The 24439-nt window shown below is 43.6% G+C and overlaps 1 protein-coding gene and 1 long non-coding RNA gene across 2 annotated transcripts in view; one reads left to right on the top strand and one right to left on the bottom strand.

Moving 5' to 3' along the window:
- The window catches only part of LOC131380691 (uncharacterized), a 70030-nt gene that overhangs the window by 37688 nt on the left and 7903 nt on the right, over positions 1-24439 (bottom strand). The window lies entirely within an intron of this gene.
- On the top strand, positions 625-4925 carry DBX1 (developing brain homeobox 1). Its single transcript, XM_032168136.1, has 4 exons — positions 625-1143; positions 1801-1902; positions 3841-4043; positions 4504-4925. Exons 1-4 carry the CDS (start codon positions 777-779, stop codon positions 4864-4866), a joined length of 1035 nt encoding a protein of 344 aa, XP_032024027.1. The 5' UTR covers positions 625-776; the 3' UTR covers positions 4867-4925.

Here is a 24439-nt window from a genome sequence, read left to right on the forward strand (position 1 = left end):
TCGTCAGAATGGGACTTCTAACACTGATTTCACTCACCCCTACATCTGCTTTATGCTTCAGCTGGAGTAACGGATAGGGCTAGAGACCGGAAAGGGAGTATATTTTCATGTTCACTGACTTGAAACTTTTCATTGCCCCACCCCACAAGAGGGAGGGCAACTTTGCTGATAGCCTGAAGATGTATTTCTATGAATATTTATTGATTTATTTTCCAGGCTTAGCAGGGGAGCAGCAAATAAATTTAGTGCGTTCTTTAAATAATTCCTTTTCTATGAGGCAAGATGTCATCTGAAACTTCTAAGTAGGCATTTAATTAGCCCGGGTGTTGCTTCGGAACAAAAACCTTCGGCGAGAGCTTTGGGGGCGCACTGTATTGCAAAGAGGCGGTCGATATGCAGAATTGATGCGCGCGGGCCTTTGTTGCCGGCCCATTGTGCGGGCCATGCTTATGAAGACTAATCCAATCATAAATTGCACCCCTGCGCCAATCAGAGCGTCCAGAGCCTCCGGCGAATGAAGCTCGAGTGGAGAACTTTGTTGAACTTCATTGTCAGAGCTGTCACTTTTCAAAGTGCTTTAGCGGGCGGGCCACTATAAAACCATCACCTCGACGAGAGGACCACGGAGGACTCGCAGACGCCCAAGTGGGATTGTTACTTGGAGACGTTTGCTAAGCCCAAGAGAGAGGACACTGTGGGGGCGGGAGGGGCGGGAAGCGAGGCGTTTACCCTCCGGCCACTGAAAGAAGGGTTATTTCGCCCGCCCCGCGCCTACCATGATGTTCCCCGGCCTCCTCGCGCCCCCCGCCGGGTACCCCAGCCTCCTGCGGCCCACGCCCACCTTGACGCTGCCCCAGTCCTTGCAGTCGGCATTTTCCGGCCACTCCAGCTTCCTGGTGGAGGATCTGATCCGCATCAGCCGACCCCCCGCCTACCTGCCCCGCAGCGTGCCCACCGCCAGCATGTCGCCGCCCAGGCAGGGGACCCCCACGGCCCTCACCGACACGGGGGCCTCGGACCTGGGCTCCCCGGGTCCCGGCAGCCGGCGGGGCGGCTCTCCGCCGACTGCCGTCTCCCCTGCCGGCGAGACGACGTTTCTGAAGTTTGGAGTGAACGCTATCCTCTCCTCGGGGCCCAGAACAGGTAAGCGAGGGCAGAACCCTGAAGGCCCGTTCAGGTACCAGGCATGCGCGGAGTCCTCCTGGCCTCAGTTTCTTCTAGCGAGCGGGCCCCCACACACACATACGCATGAACTCTGAGACCCTATGTCAGGCAATGTGAGAATAGTCTAGTCAATTCCGGGGAAGAAAAGCCTCCAGGCTGGCTCGCCCCATCCTCGGAGTGAACTTGAGCACACGCAGTCGGAGACAGTGCGCAGTCATCTGGTGCAGTAACGCTGAGCGCATGCCCCTGGACGTCTGCGTTTCTGCCTTCGAGCTTCTAGGAGACAGTTTTTTTTTTAACTCAATATGATATATTTATTGGATTAGCAAATATTATAAATCTGCAATTTCTTTCTTGCCCACTCAGTCCTACCTATCTCGTTAGTGCCTAGGATGGAGACTGGGGTAGAGTGGGATGGCGCAGAGAATTATGTTGGGGGCAAAGAAAAGAGTTTTACAGGTAAGACAATGTTGGGAAGATTTATTTGACCCTGTCAACATATAAGAAAGATGTCTTTGAAACCAGATGAAGGGCTAATTATATCATGTGTTCAGTGTGCTATACAATAGGCAAGTACATAATCAGATTCTTTCTGTCTCCCTCTCTCCTTTCTGTCCCCCCTCCACCGCCCGCCAGAAACATCCCCAGCCTTGCTCCAGAGCGTCCCTCCCAAGACCTTCGCCTTTCCCTACTTCGAAGGGTCCTTTCAGCCTTTCATCAGATCTTCTTATTTCCCAGGTAGGTCTCGTCCCCCTTCTTTGCGCGAGGCAGGGCGGCGCCCCAGCCCCAGCCTATCGCTCCCTGCTCCGAAGCCATATTTCTCCGTCCACCCCTCGGGGTTATGCTCTGGTTCAGAGGTTGCGAGGCGTACAACATTCATGAATCCGTCGCGCCAATTTGATGCCCTATTTAGCACAAGCAGTGACTGCTTGACACTTTGCACCAATTCCCTGCTCTACAAATTAGCAAGAATTGTCATGGTCCCAATTTGAGGCGGTTCCCTTCCCGGCGAGGAGCTGTTGGCATCCCTTCACGCCGCCGTTTTCCCACAGAGTCAGTGCACTTGGCCACGATTCCCCACAAAGGTTTCAGCACCATGACCAATTGGTCAGCTCCTCCGGGCAGCCACACACAGACCGGCCCTAGTCCCTCCACGCCGCCGAGAGACACCTACCAGCCGGGGCTAATTTCTCTTTAAGACTCATTCAGGGCTTCGGGCTTTTCACAAGACCACATGGGGTGCCCTCTTGTGTGGGATGCCTAGGGTCGCCCAGGGGGAGGCGGATTAGATCCTCCTCCAATCCCAACCTATTTCCAGCCTGATTTCCAAACCCCTTCTCATACTCCTTTCCCACCCTGTCTTATAAAATACCGTTGATCTTGAAAAATAAGAAGCAGTTAGAAGAAAGCCAAAATTGTGTCCCAGCCTAAAGGAGCAACACCTTAGGCAGCTTCCACCAGGTTTTCTTCCTGTAACCTCACTGATGATTCCAACTACGGCTCAAAAACTCTGCCACTGGTCAAAACTAAAAAGGAGGCAGGAGAGTCCCTATAAAGAGAAGAAAAACTGGGTATGGCCTGCGGGGATGGGTAAAATCACTACAGCACTCCCAGATAACAGCAAAAGAAACAAGCAGTTGATTTTTTAAAGGGGGAGAGAGAATTCACCATCCCCCGCCCCAGCGCCAGCGCCACCACCACCACCACCATTCACACTGCTGCTAATAATGGAATTTGCTCCCTTTCTCCCTCATCTCAATGCTCTAACAAAAACAACCCGAGCTTTATAAATAGCTTTTCATGTCCATTTAATGAAAACGATTCGGGGAAGAGAAGCCTCTGCCATCAGTATTCTCCCAATGGTCTTGGCCTGCAGTTGTGTTTAGTTTGAAAGTGTAAATCTCTTTTGTCCCAGTAATATATGGCTTTCGCTGCTTGTCCTCAGTCTTTTTCTGTTAGTTCATTACTACACAATTACCATTCACGCTTCATTAGAGTCTCTGTTTCTTTTTGTTTTGTTTTTTTTTCTTTCGCTTAAAGCGAAACTCTCCCCGCTTTTATCATACCAATACCTATTGGGAAGCAGTCAATGTGCTAATTAGCTGCCACTTTTCATGTATTCGGGCCGAATTCTTTACGTTTCGTGGGGGAGGGGAGGAAGGATTAATATAAAAAAGATGAATACTTATTGGATTTTTCAAAAAAATCTAAATCGGATTTTTCCCTCTTTATCAAAATAGTAAAGCACCTCATTTTCATCTAAAGACTGCAAAAGCCACTGAAATGATAAAAGCTTAGGGGAGAAACCCAGTGGCCTCGGCTGGATATTTTATTTTCATTTTTGTAATTTATTTTTTCTATTGCTGTTTTAGCTGATGTACGCAAGTTTGTTTCCCTAAGTCCACTGAATGGAAAAACGAAACAGGCTATTGTGGGGGCTGTTTTCTGTGTTTCCGTGGTTTTACCTAATCCGAGTTTGCACGGTTGAAAGGGAAAGTTATTTGGGCGGAAAGCGCCTTTCACTCTCGCAGGTTTGTAGGTTCGTGGCCTATTCTCCAGGGGGAGAAAAAGGAGCGCTTTAAAGAGATGAAGGGATCACAGCAAAAAGCCAGGGAGAGCCGCGTTGGGACTGGGGGGCGTACGGCCACTCACTCGCCACCTCCCCCCACCCTGCAGCGTCCTCCAGCGTGGTGCCCATCCCCGGGACCTTCTCCTGGCCGCTGGCCGCGCGCGGGAAGCCTCGGCGGGGCATGCTGCGTCGAGCAGTCTTCTCCGACGTGCAGCGCAAGGCGCTGGAGAAGATGTTCCAGAAGCAGAAGTACATCAGCAAGCCCGACCGCAAGAAGCTGGCGGCCAAGCTGGGCCTGAAAGACTCGCAGGTGAGCGCAGTTCCTCCGCAGCAACCCCCGCCCCCGCCCTTCACCGCTCGCCGGCGCACCCGTCAATTGCAAGGGTTCGGAAACGGCTTAGATCCCACTGTACAGATGGGAAAACCGAGGCCTAGAGAGGGAGTGAGTACAGCGGCCACTACCCTCGAAGCTTCGCAGGATAGCCCTCTTCTCTCCCCACCCCCGCTCCCCGCCTTCTCTCCCGGGCTCAGCGGCCCCCAACCCCGCCCTTCGGGGCAGGGCGGCAGCGGATGAGGTAAAGGGAACCGCGAGCTGAGGCGGGGGCGGAGTCAATGAGGGAATCCACCCGAACTCATTTCTGGGGGTGGGGAGAGGACACAGCTCGAAGGACTGAGCCTGCACCCCACTCCACTCCCCGCCCCCGTGCGTCCCCCGGGCCCCTGATCTGACCTCTGCTTCTGCCTTCTTCTCGCTGGCCGGAACATTCCAGGTGAAAATCTGGTTCCAGAACCGACGCATGAAATGGCGGAACTCCAAGGAGCGCGAACTCCTGTCTAGCGGGGGCTGTCGCGAGCAGACCCTGCCCACCAAGCTCAATCCGCACCCGGACCTCAGCGACGTGGGCCAGAAGGGCCCTGGGGACGAAGAGGAGGAGGAGGAGGGCCCGGGCAGTCCCAGCCACCGCCTGGCCTACCACGCGTCCCCCGACCCCCAGCACCTGCGGGACCCGCGACTGCCAGGGCCGCTGCCCCTCTCGCCGGCGCACTCGAGCAGCCCCGGGAAACCTTCGGACTTCTCAGACTCCGAGGAGGAAGAGGAGGGCGAGGAAGAAGTGGAAATCACCGTGTCCTAGAAGCCGCTCGCACGCCAGAGTACTGTTTTTAAGTGCTTTGAAATCGAAGAGGTGGGATCCAGTCTGCGCGTTCACTTTGTCCGGGTGCCCAGATGCTGCCTCTCCCGACGGTAGAACCATCACCTCATTGAGGGCGCCACCGGCCCTGCGGTAGCCCCAAAGAGACATTTCTTTCCCAAAAAACCAACTCCAAATAGTCCTCCCCACATCAGTTCACTTTAAGTCTTGGTCCCAGCCTTAACTTTTCAGCAAGGGCTCCATTCTATTTTCTTTATTACAAACTATTTTAAACACAGTGGGGTGTTCTATGGTCCCACGGCCTGGACCTTACTGTGAGACAGACCCTGCTGGTCGTTAGCAGCAACCACCCTATATGGTAGGAAACCTGTTTATGGAGGAGGAAACCGAGTTAGGAGTGAAAACACCAAACCATATAACTAACTCCAGCACCGTTGACTCTCTAGATCCCTTCACCTCCCCTGATAGATAGCAAGGGGCTCCTATTTCACTTCAGTCTCTCATCTCCACCCCCTACCCCACTCCTGTCTTCCCACAGATGTTCTCTTAGAAAGCTCAAGATTTTCAAAAAGGAAATATATATATATATATAAAGTGCCTTCTGGTTCAAGGCACAACATACATATTGAGTCTTCTCTGTCACCTTCCAAAAGCTCTCTGGTGAAAGAAGTGAGTTCTCTAAAGGGGGAAAAAAGAAGCAGTCTCTATTCTTGTATGTGTGTTTTAAAGCTTTTTGTTTTTAATTTCTGTATCCATGGTATACGCACCACACACTCTACCTTGTGCCCTTTTATTATTCCTAGGGAGGTGTTGCTGAGCTGCAAACCTCCTGGGAACTGGGCATGATGTGGACAGAGAGACTTACACAGCCTCTTTGATTTTTTTTTAACTGAACTTTGCTGTCTTTGCACAGCTCTTATGAACTGTACACTATTTTGTACACACATGTTGTATGGATATTTTATACCAAGGTTATTATGAATGACTATAAAGGACAGACTAGATTTCTCACTTTTTTTTTTTGCAATGGCTTTTAAACTTTAAAAAGGTAGCTGTTTAATTGCATAACTTATAAAGAAATACTTATTTTGTATTTTTACCATGTACAGATTTTTATATATGTATATATGTATCAAATGAACAAATGCCAAATAAAAAGTAGAATGGATGCAATCAACGGTCAACTGATGTCATTAATTCACAGAATGGTAGAGCTGAAAGGAATGGAGCTGTTCTAGCCCTGGGACTGGGTGTTATAGGAGGTAAGCTGAGGTTCAAGAGGTGCAGGCACTTGTCCAAAGCCACCCAGCTAGTAAGTAGCCATGCTGGAACTAGAAACCATCTGACTCTCAGGCCAGTGCCTTTTCTGCTTTCCTGTACCTTAAAGTAACCATATTTGCTATATTACAAGTAAAGGAGCTCCAGAGTGATACTAAAAGTTGAATCTGCAATAAGCCGCCTCCCCTTCTCTAAGGACTGAAATGATAGGATAAGAGAAATCCACGCAAGTCAGTCTAAGTGGCTCAAGTTTGTAATGGTTTTTCTTTTCCTCCTTGAAGGCATTATTCTCTGGTCCTCAGGGAAGCTTCAGAACTGGTCTTGACTCATTCCTTCTGTGTATAACCTAATTTTATCAGGAATGCCATCTACAGGCCTGACAGGCGAGCCCAGATATTGACTCTGGGGTCTGCATATGAAACAAAAGTTCTTTAAAGACTAGCTTTCAGCAGGAATGATTTCTTTAACCAGCAAGCTAGGGAGTAAAGAACATCTGGTTAGATCCTGGCAGGGGCTTTTGTGCCCTTTGAGAGTTTAGTCTCTGCCCCATCAGCTACCCACACCCATGTTTCTTTGCAATCCTAATCCAAACTCATGGCAGTTTGTATTACATTTGAAATTGAATATATTCTATTTTATATTAACCCTGTTTTCAAATAACACAAACCACCTCCATGCTAAGGTCCCCTGCTGGGCTTGTTCCTGATGTTGGTGATCACTTTTCATTATTGTTATATATGATGTGAAGTTGAAGAAAATAATTGTCCTCATTTTCATAATCATAAAATTCAAAAAACCTCCCACATTTCACCATCAACAGACACAAAAGTGTTAAGCATGGTCAGCATTCAACCCAAGTTAGTGCTTTCCTTTCAGACAGGACTCTGAAGGATTCAGGTTATTTTCTGTCTCTCTGCTGTTGCCTGGATGTCCAACATGGGAGCCTGACTGGAAGCCTAACCTGGCCTACCCTTCCCGTTCTGCCAGCTCAAAAATTCTTTCTTATAGTCAAGAATCACGTTCAGGCACAGGTGCGCATTAGTGTCTACATCTGAGTCAAAGCACTCTGAAGGCATAACCGTGTTCATTGCAGTATTATTCACAATAGCCAGGAGGTGGAAACAACCCGAAGGTCCACGAATGGATGGATGAATGGATAAATAAAATGTGATATATACATACAATGGAATATTATTCGGCCTTAAAAAAGAAAGACACCCTGTCACATGCTACAACGTGGGTGAACCTTGAAGACATTACATGAAGTGAAATAAACTAGTTACAAAAAGACAAATTGTACATGATTCCACTTGTATGAGATATCTGAAGTAGTCAAACTCAGAGAAACAGTAGAATTGTGGTTCCAGGGGCTGGAGGAGGAGGAAATAGAAAGTTGTTTGTTGTTCAATGAATATACAGTTTCAGTCTTACAAGATGAAAAAGTTCTAGAGATTTGTTGCACAACAATATGAATATAGTTAGCACTACTCAACTGTACACTTAAAAATGATTAAGGTAGTATATTTTATGTTATGTGCATTTTTTTACCACAATGCTAAATTAAACATTTGTTTTATTGGAAAAATAACTCACATGCTAGAAGGATTAAAAATCTAGCAACCATCAAAGTTATGGCAGGCAAGTGAAAAATGTGAGATAAGCAATATTATAAGACAATGTAGAAGTCAAAGCAGTTAAGATATACATAAAGTGCTTTTTAAAATCAATAAAATGTAGAAAAGGAAAAAAACACTTGAGTTTTTTTGTTTTTTGTGTTTTTTGTTTGTTTGTATTTTGCCTGTTTATTTGTTTTTGTTTTTGGGACGGCGTCTCACTCTGTTGCCCAGGCTGGAATGCAGTGGTATGATCTCGGCTCACTGCAACCTCTGCCTCCCAGGTTCAAGCAATTCTCCTGCCTCGGCCTCCAAAGTAGCTAGGACTACAGGCCCATGCCACCATGCCCAGCTAATTTTTGTGTTTTTAGTTGAGACGGGGTTTCACCATATTGGCCAGGTTGGTCTCGAACTCCTGACCTCAGGTGATCTGCCTGCCTCGGCCTCCCAAAGTGCTGGGATTCAGGCATGAGCCACTGTGCCCAGCCAATACTTGAGATTTTTTTTAAAAAGCATATATTACTTACATATTCACAAAGTGTTCCTGAGAACTACAAATGCTGTATTTCGGTTCATTCTTTTAGTGTTTCCTTCATCACAAGGGTGAGGAGCATGTTCATTTCACACTGTTCCCCCAATGTCATTCACAATCCCATACACATATTGGTTATTTGATATGTTTTGAGTGAATAAATGAATTATTATAAAAGGAGGGACAGATCTTCTAGTTATACAGGCAGTGGGTCTCCACACACAACAACCACACGGGGCTCATTGTCAGGGTGGCTGCTTTAAATTTTTTATTATTATTATTTTTTATTTTATTTTTATTTTTATTTTTTATTTTTTTGAGACGGAGTCTTGCTCTGTTACCCAGGCTGGAATGCGGTGGTGCGATCTCGGCTCACTGCAACCTCTGCTTCCCGGGTTCACGCCAGTCTCCTGCCTCGGCCTCCTGAATAGCTGGGACTACAGGCGCCTGCCACTAGGCCTGGCTAATTTTTTTTTTTTTTGTATTTTTAGTAGAGACGAGGTTTCACCGTGTTAACCAGGGTAGTCTTGATCTCCTGACCTCGTGATCCCCTGCCTCCGCCTCCCAACGTGCTGGGATTACAGGCGTGAGCCACCGCGCCCAGCCTAAATTTTTTTTTTTTAATAACAAAGGAGAAAAGAGACACTCCAGAATCTAGACTGCAGGTCTGGAAGTTTTAAACTTTACAAATGAATGTAAAGATTACTTTGGCTGATAAGAAAAAGGAATTAAATTAACAGGTCAGATGTATTTTTAAAAATCAAACCAATAACTTTAGTCCAAAAAGACTGAAATAGTTACATGTATAAGCTAAAGAATAAGAAATAAATAGTAAAAGAAAAAAAAAGGAGATATTTATTGAGCACCTACAATGTAACAGGCAGTCAGTCTCCTGGGTGCCTTACACCAGCACTACTCTGTGCATAAGGACCGCTTGAGGGTCTCATTGAAATGCAGATCATGATTCAGAGCTCTGGGTATCTGCTTTGCTAATGTGGTTCGTCCACAAAACACACTGTAGCAAAATTTACCTGATTTTAACCTCACAGTAACCCTTCTAAGGTAGATGCATGTTACAGATGCAAAAATTGAGGCTAAGAGTTTTGGTGATATTCCTGTGGTCACCCAGTCAGAATTCAAATTCAGATTAATCACAATCCTACTCCCTTGACTAAACTGATTAAAAACACATTTAACTGAAACTCAACCAGTGGGAACTCACTAATAGAGCTTTATGTCTTTTAATGTTGTGCAGTTACGTGAAAAAAATAAATTATCAATGGTTATTAAAACCTTTCTTATGCTTCTAAATGTCCTACCCCACCACCAGATCTCCTTCCTGTGGTCTAAACCTGTGATTCTCAAACTTTAGTGTTAAAACTCCTTTATATTCTTAAAAATTATTGAAGTCTTAAGATTTTTTTTGTTTTTATAGGTTTTATCTATTGATATTTATTGTACAAGAAATTAAGATTGAGATAAATTTTAAATATTTTACTAATTAAAACAAATCCACTAAATATCAATAAAATATCACATTTTATGGCAAATATTTTATAAAACAAAAAAAGTTAGAAGAGTAGACCCGGGTGCGGTGACTCACACCTGTAATCCCAGCACTTTGGGAGGCCAAGGTGGATGGATCACAAGGTCAGGGATTTGAGAGTAGCCTGGCCAACATGGTGAAACCCCATCTCTACTAAAAAATACAAAAATTAGCCGGGTGTGGTGGCGCACGCCTGTAGTCCCAGCTACTCGCAAGGCTGAGGCAGGAGAAACGCTTGAACCCGGGAGGCGGAGGTTGCAGTGAGCCTAGACTGTGTCATTGCACTCCAGTCTGGCGACAGAGCAAGACTCCATCTCAAAAAAAAGAACAGTGGCACTGTCGTACCTTTCTGCAAATCTTCTTCTTTTTTTTTTAGACAGTGTCACATTGTTTCCCAGGCTAGAGTACAGTGGCACAATCTCAGCTCACTGTAGCCTCAACATTCCCAGGCTCAGGCAATCCTCCCACCTCACCCTCCCAAGCTGAGTCTATAGGCACGTGCCACTATGCTGGGCTAATTTTTGTATTTTTTGTAGAAATGGAGTTTTGACATGTTGCCCAGGCTAGTCTGGAGCTCCTGGACTCAAGTAATCCACTTGCCTCGGCCTCCCGAAGTGCTGGGAGTACAGGCATGTGCCACAGCATCTGGCCACAAATCTCTTTAATGATTGACTTTACAGAAAACAGCTGGATTCTCTTATATGTTTCTGTCATTTGTTGCGATATGAAGAAAATTCAGCTTTATACAGATATGCAGTTGAAAAAGGAGGAGTGTTTGTATAGTCTTTTTAGATAATCGGGGTTGTTCTTAGAACAACAAGACTTGACAAGTGGTAGTTATTTAATGGTTAGCTGCAATATGTAATCTAAAATCTTATTAATGAACTTTTCAACTCCTTTACATGAAGATCCATTGGTCTGTCTTCCACTTAGAATGGGTATTTTACCCATGTATGATTTTGTAACATGATGCATTGGTCATATGGAAAATATTGGGTTCATTGACTCATGCAGATATTCCAAATATTAACCCTTTTCACACATCATCAAACATCACATTTGTTAATATCACCACCCATCTCATCATCAAAGTAAGTATTGAGAAGCTGTCAAGCTTATAGTAGCAGATACAAGCTTCCAAGACTCAAATTTTTATTTAAAAGCTCTAATTTTATTTTTTTTATTTATTTTTTATTTTTATTTTTTATTTTTTTTTTGAGACGGAGTCTCGCTCTGTCCCCCAGGCTGGAGTGCAGTGGTACAATCTCGGCTCACTGCAACCTCCGCCTCCTGGGTTCACGCCATTCTCCTGCCTCAGCCTCTCCGAGTAGCTGGGACTACAGGCGCCCGCCACCACGCCCGGCTAATTTTTTGTATTTTTAGTAGAGACGGGGTTTCACCGTGGTCTCGATCTCTTGACCTCGTGATCCGCCCGCCTCGGCCTCCCAAAGTGCTGGGATTACAAGCGTGAGCCACCGCGCCCGGCCTAAAAGCTCTAATTTTAGTATTGAGAAGCTGTCAAGCTTATAGTAGCAGATACAAGCTTCCAAGACTCATATTTTTATTTAAAAGCTCTAATTTTATTATTGAGAAAAATGCTATCAGTTGTTTTTTCAATGGATAAGCTTACTTTATTTATTTCTGAGAAAATATCTATGAGCTATCCAACTCTGAGCATAGTTTATCTGTCAGTCATATTTTCAAGTAAAAATGGAGTTACATGAGAAACATGGCTAGTTCTAACAATTGTACGAGTGCTTTTCTTTGAAACAATCATCACACTTAAGTATGCAGCGGAAATATTTATTTATTTATTTATTTATTTATTTATTTATTTAGATGGAGTCTCACTCTCTCGCCCAGGCTGGAGTGCAGTGGCGCGATCTCAGCTCACTGCAACCTCCGCCTCCTGGGTTCAAGCGATTCTCCTCCCTTAGCATCCTGAGTAGCTGGGATCACAGGAGCATGCCACCACGCTCAGCTAATTTTTTGTATTTTTAGTAGAGATGGGGTTTCACCATGCTGGCCAGCCTAGTCTGGAACTCCTGACCTCAGATGATCCGCTCGCCTCGGTCTCCCAAAATGCTGAGATTACAGGTATGAGCCACCGCACCCGGCCTAGCAGAAATATTTTATGCATACTTCTCATTTCATTATATAGAATATTGAAACGGTTGAATATTACATAGTCTAGGGTTGAGATTTAATAACACTAATAAATTTTCTTGCTTTCTTTTCATTCTTTTCATTCATTTCTTTTCATTCTTAAGTGAAACTGGCTGGGAGTTGGGATGACTGGGGGATCATAGAGAATGTAATGACCACTAGCGTGGGTTGGTGCTACTCCCTTGATTTCTTTTAAGGTAGGCTAGCAGCTTTATTGACCACTGGTTTTACACTATCCACAAAAATCTCAACACAGTTGTTCCACAAAAAACCATGAGATTTAAAAAGGCATTCAACACTTTAAATATTTCAGCAACACTTGTATTGTTGTTAGGGATTCGTATAAAAGAAGCTCTTTGTTAATGAGTTGGTGCAAGTACTAAATGAATACAAGCAGAATAAAAGGTCCAGGTACTTCTGTATATCTGGCCATTTTCAAAACAAAAGTACAATTTTTCAGGTGATTTATTAACTCAGTCTTTTTCGACCTGTTATACCACTTCAGCCTCCCGAGTAGCTGGGACTACAAGTGCACGCCACTATGCCCAGCTAATTTTTGTATTTTTAGTAGAGACAGGGTTTCACCGTGTTGGCCAGGATGGTCTCGAGCTCTTGACCACTTGATTTGCCCACTTCGGCCTCCCAAAGTGCTGGGGTTACAGACGTAAGCCACTGAGCCCAGCCTGCTAATCTCCTTTCTAAAAGCCAACAATTCATCCTTAAATATGAGAAAGATACAGTCATCCCTTGGTATCCATGGGGCATTGAGTCTGGTACCTCCTTCAGATATCAAAATCCACAGATGCTATAGTCCATGGTATCAAATGGTGTAGTATTTGCATATAACCTATGCACATCCTCTTGTCTATTTTATATCATCTCTGAATTACTTATAATACCCAATACAATGTAAATGCTATGCAAATAGTTGTTATGCTGTATTGGGTTTTTTTTTTTTTTTTTGAGATAGTCGTGCTCTGTTGCACAGGCTGGAGTGCAGTGGCGTGATCTCAGCTCACTGCAGCCTCCACCTCCCAGTCTCAAGTGATCCTCCCATATTAGCCTCCCTAGTAGCTGGGATTACAGGCACATGCCACCATGCCAGTCTAATTTTTTTGTTTATTTTTTGTAGAGATGGAGTCTCACTATATTGCCCAGGCTGGTCTCAAACTCCTGGGCTCAAGAAATCCTCCCACCTTGGCCTCCCAAAGTGCTGGGATTACAGGCATGAGCCACCACCATGCCCAGCCTTGTCATCCATGTATTGTTTAGGGAATAATGATAAGATAAAAAGTCTGTACATATTCAGTACAAACAAATTTTTTTCAAGTATTTTTGATCCACAGTTAGTTGAATTCATGGATGCAAAACCCATAGATATGGAGGGCCAACTGTATATGACAAATGAATTTTCTTTCACTTTAAAATAAAATATAAAATTCTAAAATCATAGCAGTGTTTGGTAAAATCTTGAAGTGTAGAACATTTTCAAAGAATTTAAAAAATACTATATCATTGCTAAACAAGACAACAAAGTGCACTTCTTGTGTTTCTGTATAAACTCAAAGGAAACTTTGGAATTTCAAAATAACAACTGGTTGAATAACAGGGTTACAGGTGTTGTAGCAGGTATAACAAGAGAGCAGATAAGAGCACAGTAGAAGTGCTGAAGAAAAAAATGGAGTTAATCCCGAGAAATGCACATAAATCTACATCTACTTCCTTAGAAAATTCTAGGAAGCACAAGAAAATACAAGCAAACATTCCATTTGCAGCCATCAGAGGGGGAGATGGGGACATCATCACACATGTAGCCTCTGGAAAACTCCACCACGCAATTGCAGAAGGGTCTTGGGGACTTACAGGGATCCTCACATCCCACTTTGAGAACCACTTCTCTATACATATAAACTACTTTACTGTGGTGAGAGATGCGAGAAATCTATGAGGCCAAGTTCCTACCACCCCCCCTAAAAATTCAACTGCAACCACACCTGTGCCTTTCACAGGTCTTCATGTTACTCTCCCTTCTTGCAAGTCTTCCTTTCTACAACTCCTTCTCTACCCACGTTCAGCCTGTCTTTCTCACTGGCAACTTCTCATCAGCGTTAAACATCCCTCACCTGAAATATACCTCAAGGTGTCTAAGCCTTATCCTTGGACTCCTCAATCTCTGTCTTTCTCTTAAATGTTAATGTACCTCAAGGTTCTATCCTTAGCCCTTGCTCCTTCTTTCTCTACAAGCTACCTGGGTGTTCTGCTCCTCTATTCTTCAGTTTCAATTAGCACCTGTATGATGCAGAACCCCAATCTGCCACTCAAAGTTTTCTCTTCTTGTCATGGTATGTAGCTAGTCAGACATGAGCAGGGCAGGAGAGGGGCTCCCCACACCCCACCAGGAATGTGAGGTGACCATCAGGTGATGGTCAAGTGGTTGTTAAACTCTCTAAAATAATTGGTCATAGCCAGCACCAGGGAAAGGCAGTCTCCCAACAGACAGAGAAAACCCAAAACTGGTCATCTGCATCTTTCTTATAAGATCCCAGGAGTTGGGTGAGTGGGCTCAAGCATGCGCATTAAGAGGCAAAATGGCAGAGTTTAACTGATATATGACCTTCCTCTAGGAATGCTAGATGGTAGCGGAAGAATGCCTCAAGTGAGCATGTGTACAACTCCAGTAAACACTCTGCGCACGTGGCCCCTCCCAAGTGCTGGTGGGCCACTGCACATAGGGATAGCCCACCCCAAGGGAAGAATCAAGGGAGGAGGGATGCAAGACATGGGAATTATGCCAACATATAAAACCCCAAGCCAAAGGTCAAACAGATCTTTGAAGTCACCTGCTTGGCCCTCTTGTAAGTGTACTTTCCTTCCTTTCATTCCTGCTCCAAAGCTCTCTAATAAACTTTCACTCCTCCTCTAAAACTTGCCTCAGTCTCTCACACTGCCTTATGCTCTCAGTTGAATTCTTTTTTCTGAGGAGGCAAGAATTGAGGTTGCTGCAGACCCCTACAAATTCACCACCACTAACATACTTTGGTGCCGGGTGACTCAAATACATTCCGCTGCTAACATTCTCAGCTCCAGACCCAGACGGTCAACAGTCTCTGGACATCAGCCCTACAGTGTCCCCATGACTTGCTAAATTCCATATGATCAGTATCAAGTGCCATGTCCTCTAGGTGCAACAACACATTCATACAAAGCAAAAATGACTCTTGCCCCTAACTCTATGAATGCCTTTATTTCTCTTGCTCAAAAATTTAGAGACCAAGTGCCATTCCTGACTCCCCCCTTTCTCCTCCACACAAAACAATGAGTCAACTGCTAAGATCTGCCTCTGCATGTATGCCCTGAACAGGTTTTCTGCTTCTTTCCATTTCTCATTGCTACTATCTAAAACATTAGCTATTATTATTATTATTGGAGGAACATACTATATGCTAGATGCAGTAATTCGCATTTTACATATATTATTTTCTTTATTCCACATGATGATTATTTTAAATTCCATTTTATAGATGAGAAAACAGATTCAGAGATCTTTTTGGTTATCCCTGACTCCAAAACCCTTCCCCTCTCACCAGCACTGAAGGCATCAAGGAAGGCTTTGTGGTGAAATTTGCCTATAGCCATGAAGAACGGTATAATTTTATAGGGTAAGATGGGGAAACCATACACCATATTGTTTCAAGAAAGACGTAAGAAAGAGCAGAGAGAAGAATATTGCTGGCATGTGTTTTGTGGACAGTGATGTTGAATGGAAAGGGGTCCCTAACCCCCGGGCCACGAACTGGTACTGGTCTGTGGCCTATTAGGAACCAGGCTGCACCGCAGGAGGTGAGCATGGGCAAATGAGTGAAGCTTCATCTGTATTTACAACCACTCCCCACTGTTCGCATTACCTCCTGAGCTCCACCTCCTGTAAGATCAGTGTCGACATTAGATTTTCATAGGAGCATGAACTCTATTGTGAACTGCACATGCGAGTGACCTAGGTTGCGTGCTCCTTACGAGAATCTAATGCCTGATGATCTGTCACTACCTCCCATCACCCCCAGATGGGGCCATCTAGCTGCCAGAAAACAAGCTCAGGGCTCCCACTGATTCTACATTATGGGGAGTTGTATAATTATTGTATTATATATTACACTGTAATAATAGAAATAAAATGCACAATACATATAATGTACTTGAATCATCCTGAAACCATCCTTCACCCCCTGTCCATGGAAAAATTGTCTTCCACAAAACCAGTCCCTGGTGCCAAAAAGGTTGGAGACCACTGTTGTAGGAGACGTTTTCACTCAGAGGCAATAAACTGAAACAAGTAAAACATTTCTAAAATGCTTCTTTCCCTTACTTGAGTATAAATGAACAAAAATAATGGCTACTTAACGCACCATAGTGTGCTGGGTATAATGCTAATGCTTTTATTTCCTTTTCATCTAATCTTTACCTCAGCCCTGGATGAAAGGATCAACATCTGCATGTGACAGAATGGAAAACTGAGGCTAGGTAAGTTTCCCTCAATTAACCAGACAGCAGAGGTGAGTTTCGACTACATTCTTTCCACTAAGGGCAGACACACTGTAGAATTCAAATGTCCACCACTTCTCCCCACGAACTTCAGCCTCTACAAGGGGTCCTTTTGGTAGATATTTACTCTCTCTCCTTTAAGAAGTCTCTTTAGCTGGAGTTGCACAATCCAAATTTGAAAAGACAACCAGTATTAATTGACTATATACCTGGCAGAAATGTAAATAAGTTTGTAACTTTACACCCTCCAAAAAGAAAAACATTTCCTTAATTTTAACATGATAGTTTTACTTTAAAAGAAAAAAATATGACTTTTTGATGCCAATGCAAAAACAAGCTCAATCTAACGCAAAGTAGTATCCTATCCAGATCCTAGAACAGAAAGAAGGACATTAGAGCATTAGGCAAAAACTAGGACAATATCAATAAAGAAATGACTTTTGTGAATAATGATGCATCAATATTGGTTCATCAGCGACGACAGAGGTACCATACTAACGTAAGATGTTAATATTAGAGAAGTTGGGTGATGGGTATACGGGAACACTCTGAACTGTCTTTGCAGCTTTTATGTAAATCTACAATTATCCCCAAATAAAAGGTTTATGTAAAAAGAGTCCAAATGTGTTTGCATAGAGGTTGCTAAGAACAAAATGAGACCACATTCTTTATCGTGTAAATGACAAAAATACTATTAGAATAAGGTGTTTAATAAAAGAAAAAGTGAAGTTTCAATTCATTCTTTGAAAATCCAAAGCAACAAAAGCGTACCCCACCTCCAACTGGCTCAAGCTCAGGGGGGCTGATGATTCTATTATTTAACTCACTCACCCCTGCTCCCCCACACCCCTCAACCATCAGGGTAATGCCTCTTGGAATTCCTTCTGGCACAAACATCTTGTTTTAGAATCATGTTTAGACTGTGATTAAAAGAGGATTATTTACACCACACAGCCATCCCAATGTGAAAGGACAGGCCACCCCCTACATTTTACTAAACTTTTCTGTAAATATTACATCCAAGCAATCACTAGTAAACTAAGCAAAGCAGATAAAGGGGCAAAAGAGCTGAATTTGATTTTTCTGAGCAAAAAGTTTCATTTCAACTAGCAGCTGCCACTAAACTCTTCATTCTCAAGTCAAAAGGACCCATTTCCTGGGTTTGATGACATAAGCAGTGCCAAGGTTTATATTCCAAGAAAATGCTTCCTTTAAAGCTATAGCTATAGGGGATATGACCAGGGATAAGTAGTTATGATTGATAAGGCCTTGGACAGACTATTTTATAGAAACCCATTCCACTTACACATATTTAAGAAAGCAGGTTCCTCTAAAACTGGGTAAGCTGAGTTCTCATGTAAGTTTCCCTTGCTTCAATAGTAAATTTCCCTGCTTCACATTTGTTCAGAGTATTAAAATTTAACCTTGCATCATCACACTTGATTTTCATAATCTCATGAGGATAATTAGGGTAGGTCTTATTATCTGCATGTTCCACATAGGCTCCGATAGGTTGACTGATTTTCCTAACACAGCACGGCCTGTTAGTGGTGAAGATGGTACTTTTTTTTTTTTTTTTTTTGGAGACAGAGTCTCACTCTGTTGTCCAGGCTGGAGTGCAGTGGCACGATCTCAGCCACTGCAAACTCTGCCTCCCAGGTTCAAGCGATTCTTCCACTTCAGCCTCCCAAATAGCTGGGATTACAGGTGCCCACCACCACGCCCAGTTTATTTTTTTGTACTTTTGGTAGAGACAGGGTTTTACCATGTTGGCCAGGCTGGCCTTGAACTCCTGACATTGGGTGAACCGCCCACTTCGGCCTTCCAAAGTGTTGGGATTACAGGAATCAGCCACTGCATCCGGCAGTGAAGATGGTATTTGAATCAAGGTTTCTTAACTCTACTTCAGGGCAGTCTCCTTTAGCAAGTATTTATCGCATGCTTTCTGTGTGTCTAGATATATGATTGTTTCTGTGGATAGAGTGATTCCTGAAATAAACAGACACCTTTGTCTTGGGGAGCTTATAGCCCAGTAGGAGAAGAAAATAATCAAGTAAATTAACAAGTGCGTACATAATTATAAATTGTGAGAAGGGCTATGAGGGAAATAAGTGGGATATAAATCTAGCCAGAGGAGCCTGTTTAAGAAGGTGACATTTTAGCAAATAGCTGAAGAAGCCAATGAGGCACATATTGTAGAAAGGGTGTTTGTATCAGTCTGTTCTCATGCTGCTAATAAAGACATACCCAAGACTGGGTAATTTATAAAGGAAAGAGGTTTAATTGACTCACAGTTCCACACGGCTGGGGAGGCCTCACAATCATGGCAGAAGGCAAAGGAGGAACAAAGTCAAGTCTTACATGGCAGCAAGAGAGCTTATGCAGGGGAACTCCCATTTATAAAACCGTCAGATCTTGTGAGACTTACTCACTACCACGAGACTAGTAAGGGGGAAACTGCCTCCATGATTCAATTATCTCCACCTGGCCCCACTCTTGACACGTGGGGATTATTGCAATTCAAGGTGAGATTTGGGTGGGGAAACAGTCAAACCATATCCGTGTTCCAGCCTGCTTATCACCGAGTCTGTGAAGGGCAGGAAGAGGTGGAAAAGGCTTGAAAGGAAATCGATACAATGTGGTCAAAGAGAGTGATAGTCTGGACCAAAATGCATCCAAAGAGATGAACACAGAGTAAATCCTGTGGATGTTTGTGGGCCCATAAAAGACTTACATTTCATTCTATACAGGACAGGAAAGTACAGAAGGGTTTTAAGCATGGATTGATATAAATTGATTGTTTTTAAAAAATTATCCTGAACACTATGTAGAGAATGAATTGAAGAATGAGCTAGTTCTATCTATGGGCAAAAGTTGAGGCAGAATGACCAGTTGGCATCAGTTATAAATTATGGTAGCTTGGATGGGGGGAGTGGCAATGAGGGTGCAGAGAGGCTGAGAAGTTAAAGGTAAAATCAACAGATTGTAGGAATTAATTAAGTGTGAGAAGTGAGGGAAATGGAGGAATATACTGTTTGGTAATAAAAAATAAAAAATTCAGCCACAGAATCACATATGGACATTTTACGAAAAAGAAAAGATATATTAGCATGTAGTTAGATAAATTTTGGGTGTGAGAGAAAATCTCAAATGATAATAGTTCACAAAAGCATGCACATTTATCACCTATGTACAAGTACGGGCTGGAATGGTGGCTCCAAGATCATCGGCGTCTATGCCTTTCTAATCTCCCCCTCTCTCCCTCAACACACAGCTCCTACTTTATGGTTCCAGGTGGTTGCTCTGGCTCTGGGCGTCCAACAGTGGAAAGGAGAAAAGAGAGGGAGAAGAGCGTGTTCTTTCCTTTGAGAGAATGTCCTTGAAGTTACACACACCAATTTCCCTTCTCAACCTTGAGCCACAACTCAGTCACAGGACTACACAGAGCTGCAAGGGAGGGAAATGTCAACTCACTTCTGGGCAGTTCGATTACAGAAGATGAAGGGGCGAATGGATATTGGGGGCAGCTCCCATTCTGTGCCCCATGTCTCCAACTGTCTACAGTACCTCTGTGGGGAAACAGGGGGGGAGGCAGAAATGAAAAGATGCTTCATATTTCCTCTTATAGCTGTTCCCTGCTTCATTTATCTACTTTAGGAATGTGTTCATGCATTATTTACATACTTTTTTTGAAGATAAAGAAGGGTGGAAAAAGAGGGAGGAGGAGGAGGTGGGGGAACTGGTGCCAGGGCTGGATAGAGTAGAAGGCACTAGTGAAGGTGATGGAAAGGATACTGCCCTAAAGGTGGGCAGAAGGCCAGGAGAGTAAGTCCTCATAGAAGCAAAGAGGAGAGAACATTTCAAAAAGCAAGATGCCAACTCCCCTGAAATTTCTAAAATGTCAATGAAGATGAATAGAAACTACTTTACTAGGTAGAAGTCACCAGGGACCCTGACAAGACCAGTTTTCCTTGTGAGATGGAGGTATAAGCCAAATGGAAGTGAACTGAGGAATAAAATGCACCAGAAACAGAACCAAATATATACGAAAGCTTGCTGTTGATAGAGAAGCCATTTCAGATCAATGGAGAGGAAACACACACTTCAATAAAGGATGCTGAGACAATCGGCTCTTCAAAATCATGTGTACTTCTGATCCTGAGCTCCTATCATATGCAAACATTTACGCCAAATAAATTAACGAAAATGTAAAATATAAAATTTTCAAATTGGAAAACTATATCTAGTAGATATACATAGATTTACTAAAAGTGAAGAATGCACACAGGATACACATCCAATTCTTGCCTGGAAAGAGGGATAAAGGGAAATAGAGTGAGGTGGAAAGAGGACTTGAATTTTGCCAGGTTTTCACCTGAAGGAACTATGGCAGTTAACATTTGTAAATTCTAAGTAGTAAGAACAAATTTTATTATACTACCCTTTGATCTTTGACATATTTAAACATTTCTTAATGCCAAAAAATCTAATAGGAAAAAAGGAGGCGGACAAAAATGTAGGTTAGTTTTTTTAAAAAAATTAAATAGCATAACATAGTATAGAATTGAACAGAAAAATCTTAGCACGCATTCCATGAGTAATGTTTCATAAAACATTTGTTCCCATTTTATATGTGTGTTTGTGTGTGACTATGTGTGTGCAGGTGCCTGTGTTTGGGTGTGTATGCTTGTGCGAGAGTGTATGTGTGCATTGGGCTGCTTTATAGAAATATATTTCCTACTGTGGGTCATAGTCAAAAAAATCTGAAAGCTGAATATAGACAAGTTTTTCAAGCCGGTTAGCTATAAAAGGAAGCAGACCAATGAAACTGTAGCTGAGAAGATTCGTGTTGTTAATGAAAGTTCTTGATTTGTTTTGCCTTTATCTTATTTTAAGTCTATAGATACTGGGCTGATGCAAGATAAATCAGTAGGGAAGCGGAGTTTGGTGATTCAGTCTGGGTGGGGGGCATAAAAATGAGAAGAGGAGTGAGTGGATGGTGCAGTCAGACATCCAGCAGGCTCTGCTGAGCACTGATTAAATACACAGGTGTGATAGTGTGTGTGTGCATGCATATGGGAGAGGGTGCAGAAAAATGCACAAGATGCATTCCCATCCCTTGCACTCCATGCCATGGCTGGAAGTCTGCGTGATGTGATGCACAGTCTTTGACACAAAGTCTGTGTTATGGCAGCCACACAGAGCAGGCCAGCCAACAGGCAGGCAAGACTGGGCGGTAACAGTGTGCAAGTTGGAGCTTAGGCAAAAGACAAGGGGTAGAAGTGACCTAGGGGGAGAAGCCTTCTTAGGGGACATGGACCTTGGGGTAGACTTGGGGATAGGCACTGAATGGGGGCAAAAAGCAAGATGGCATTTGGGAAAAATGGTATTTCCTTGCAGAGGGGATATGGGAGGAAGAAGAATTGGGTCTTGGTAAAGGAGAGCAGAGGGGAGATAGACCCTGGGCTTTGGATTCCAGTCTGGAGAAGGGGACTGGGATGCGAAGACGGAACTCTCTTACTCAAGGCCAAGTTACAAGTAGACAGAATAATAACATTTACATAACATTTACTGCATACTAGGTACTAGTCTACACAAACTACCTGTATTTACTTTCCAAGTTATTCCTCATAACAACCTTACAGGGTAGGTTCTATTTAATATATTTATTTATACTGACAGTGAAACAGAGGCACAAAGTGTGAAGGAGTTTGCTTGCTGGAGGTCACACAACTGGCAACTGGCAAGCAGAGCTTCAGACCTAAGCAGTCTTGCTCCAGAGGCTCTGCACTTGCTAATGTGTGCCACCTCTAACAGTGAGCTGCTTTACGGTAGACGGCACTTAGTAGGTATTCAGGAAATGATTGAATTACAAAAGGAAGGGCATGATTTGGAGAAAAAAAAAAAAATCCCTACTCTGTCCTATTGTGCCTCAATTTTTTGCAATTTAGCCTGAGTTACGCCCACAAGTCATTCATTGAGAATCCACTATGTTCAAGTCATGTTACTGAAGTCAGTTAAAACACTGCCTATTAATACTTCTGTGACAAAGATTCTTGTGACCTGACTGAGAAGGGTAGCAGGAGGCAGTTAGATCCAAACTTCTTTGATTTTGGACTATCTTGTAAGTTGAAAGACATTGTCAAAGAGGCAGCTGTTATGTGAGAAGAGAAGACAGAAATGTCTTAGCTCACATCTTAGCTCTGTCATTCACTGTTGTGTATGCCTTGGCCAAGTTATTTAATTTTTTAGACCTCAGTGTCTCCATAAATAAAATAGCATCATATTGGTAGTGGTCTAAGACAGGGAGAAAAATAGATCAGATTGTTTAATTGGCACTCCATGACCATATTTTGATCCATCAATTAGCATTGAAGAAGCTCCCACATTTATCTTTTTTATTTTTTATTTTTGAGACAGAGTCTTGCTCTGTCACCCAGGCTGGAATGCAGTGGTGCAATCTTGGCTCACTGCAAGCTCTGCCTCCCTGGTTCAAGTGATTCTCCTGCCTCAGCCTCCCAAGTAGCTGGAATTACAGGTTTCTGCCACCGAGCCCAGCTAATTTTTGTATTTCTAGTAGAGATGCGGTTTCACCATATTGGCCAGGCTGGTCTTGAACACCTGACCTTAGGTGATCCACCCCCCTCGGCCTCCCAAAGTGCTGGGATTACAGGCATGAGCCACCACACCTGGCCTTACCTTGAAATAGGAGGAGAAACAAACATAGACCAACCTGTCGCCAAGTAGCTCACATAGGATGCAAAGGCCTATAGTTAGTGGCATCGTGTCTTCATCAGGGCATCATGCCTGCAACTCAGGTTCTATGGCATAGCTTATCATGTTCTGCAGGTAGACCATTCCATGCTCATTACTGTAGAGATTTATTTTGTGCTTTCCTACAACCTCTCATAATCAGTCCCTACCACCTTTCAAGGTCAGTTCCCACTGGGAAAAGAAAGGTTTTCTTTTTACATTCTTTCCAAGTTTTCTGCCTGACAATATTCCTTGGAGCCATAATAGTTCTCCTACCACTTCCAGCTGCCCTGAGAGCCACCACTAACTTCTTTGCTCATGACCACACTGGGATCTGGGACCCCATTTCTCAGTAGGATACTGCTACCTCTCTATAGGCATCAGTGGAGGAGTGAAAATGGACCAGGTCATGTTTCCCATACTGCCTTGTTCCTGTATTCTCCTACTCAACCTTCCTTGGCATTTTGGCTTTGGAGCTGGTTGCTTTATGGTGGCAAGGTGGCTGCTGCAGCTCCAACCATCACTTCTTCATATGACAGCATCCAAAATGGGAAGCAAAAGGGACAATGGCAAAGGGAACTTCTTGCATGAATCTCTTTTATTTTGGAGGAAAGTCCTTCCCAGAATCTTCCTTATGTCTCTCATTGGACACAACTGGATTCTTGCTATGTATAGACCAATCACAAGCAATGGAGCTACCATAATCAGACCAATCATGGTTTATTCTCTGTCGCTGGGCACACTGATGCTTGAACAAACCTGGGGTACTCTTAGTCAGAAGGGTAGGGTGGCTGTTGTGTAAACAACCACCAGATGCCTCTTCCGAGACATCTAAGATAAATTCCTTATGCAATTAGCCAATTTTGCTCCTCAAACCCATCCCATCATCATATTTGGCCCCCTTTCAAAAGAGCCTTCTTAAGGCATTAACCGGCTTGAAGCCTTCCATCAACTTTTTGGAAAACTTGACCCCTTTCCCCTAGGGAATGTTCTAATTTCAGTTGTATCTACTTCCCCTCCTGTTTCAATTATTACCCCCACCCAAGCTCACATGGAATGGAAGGTAAAGAAGAGGTGTCCACATAACAAGTGAGGTGGTTGGGTGCTCCGAGTACAGGGAGACTTCTG

The sequence above is a fragment of the Hylobates moloch genome, unplaced genomic scaffold (assembly GCF_009828535.3).
Source record: "Hylobates moloch isolate HMO894 unplaced genomic scaffold, HMol_V3 SCAFFOLD_11, whole genome shotgun sequence".
In the NCBI taxonomy this organism is placed as follows: Eukaryota; Metazoa; Chordata; class Mammalia; order Primates; family Hylobatidae; genus Hylobates; species Hylobates moloch.

What these genes read in the sequence shown, in the direction of transcription:
- DBX1 (XM_032168136.1), top strand. Translation starts at nt 777, where the DNA reads ATGATGTTCCCCGGCCTCCTCGCGCCCCCCGCCGGGTACCCCAGCCTC. An exon ending in CTCCTCGGGGCCCAGAACAG is followed by an intron (nt 1,144 to 1,800) that starts GTAAGCGAGGGC and finishes ACCGCCCGCCAG; the next exon opens with AAACATCCCCAGCCTTGCTC. An exon ending in TGGGCCTGAAAGACTCGCAG is followed by an intron (nt 4,044 to 4,503) that starts GTGAGCGCAGTT and finishes GGAACATTCCAG; the next exon opens with GTGAAAATCTGGTTCCAGAA.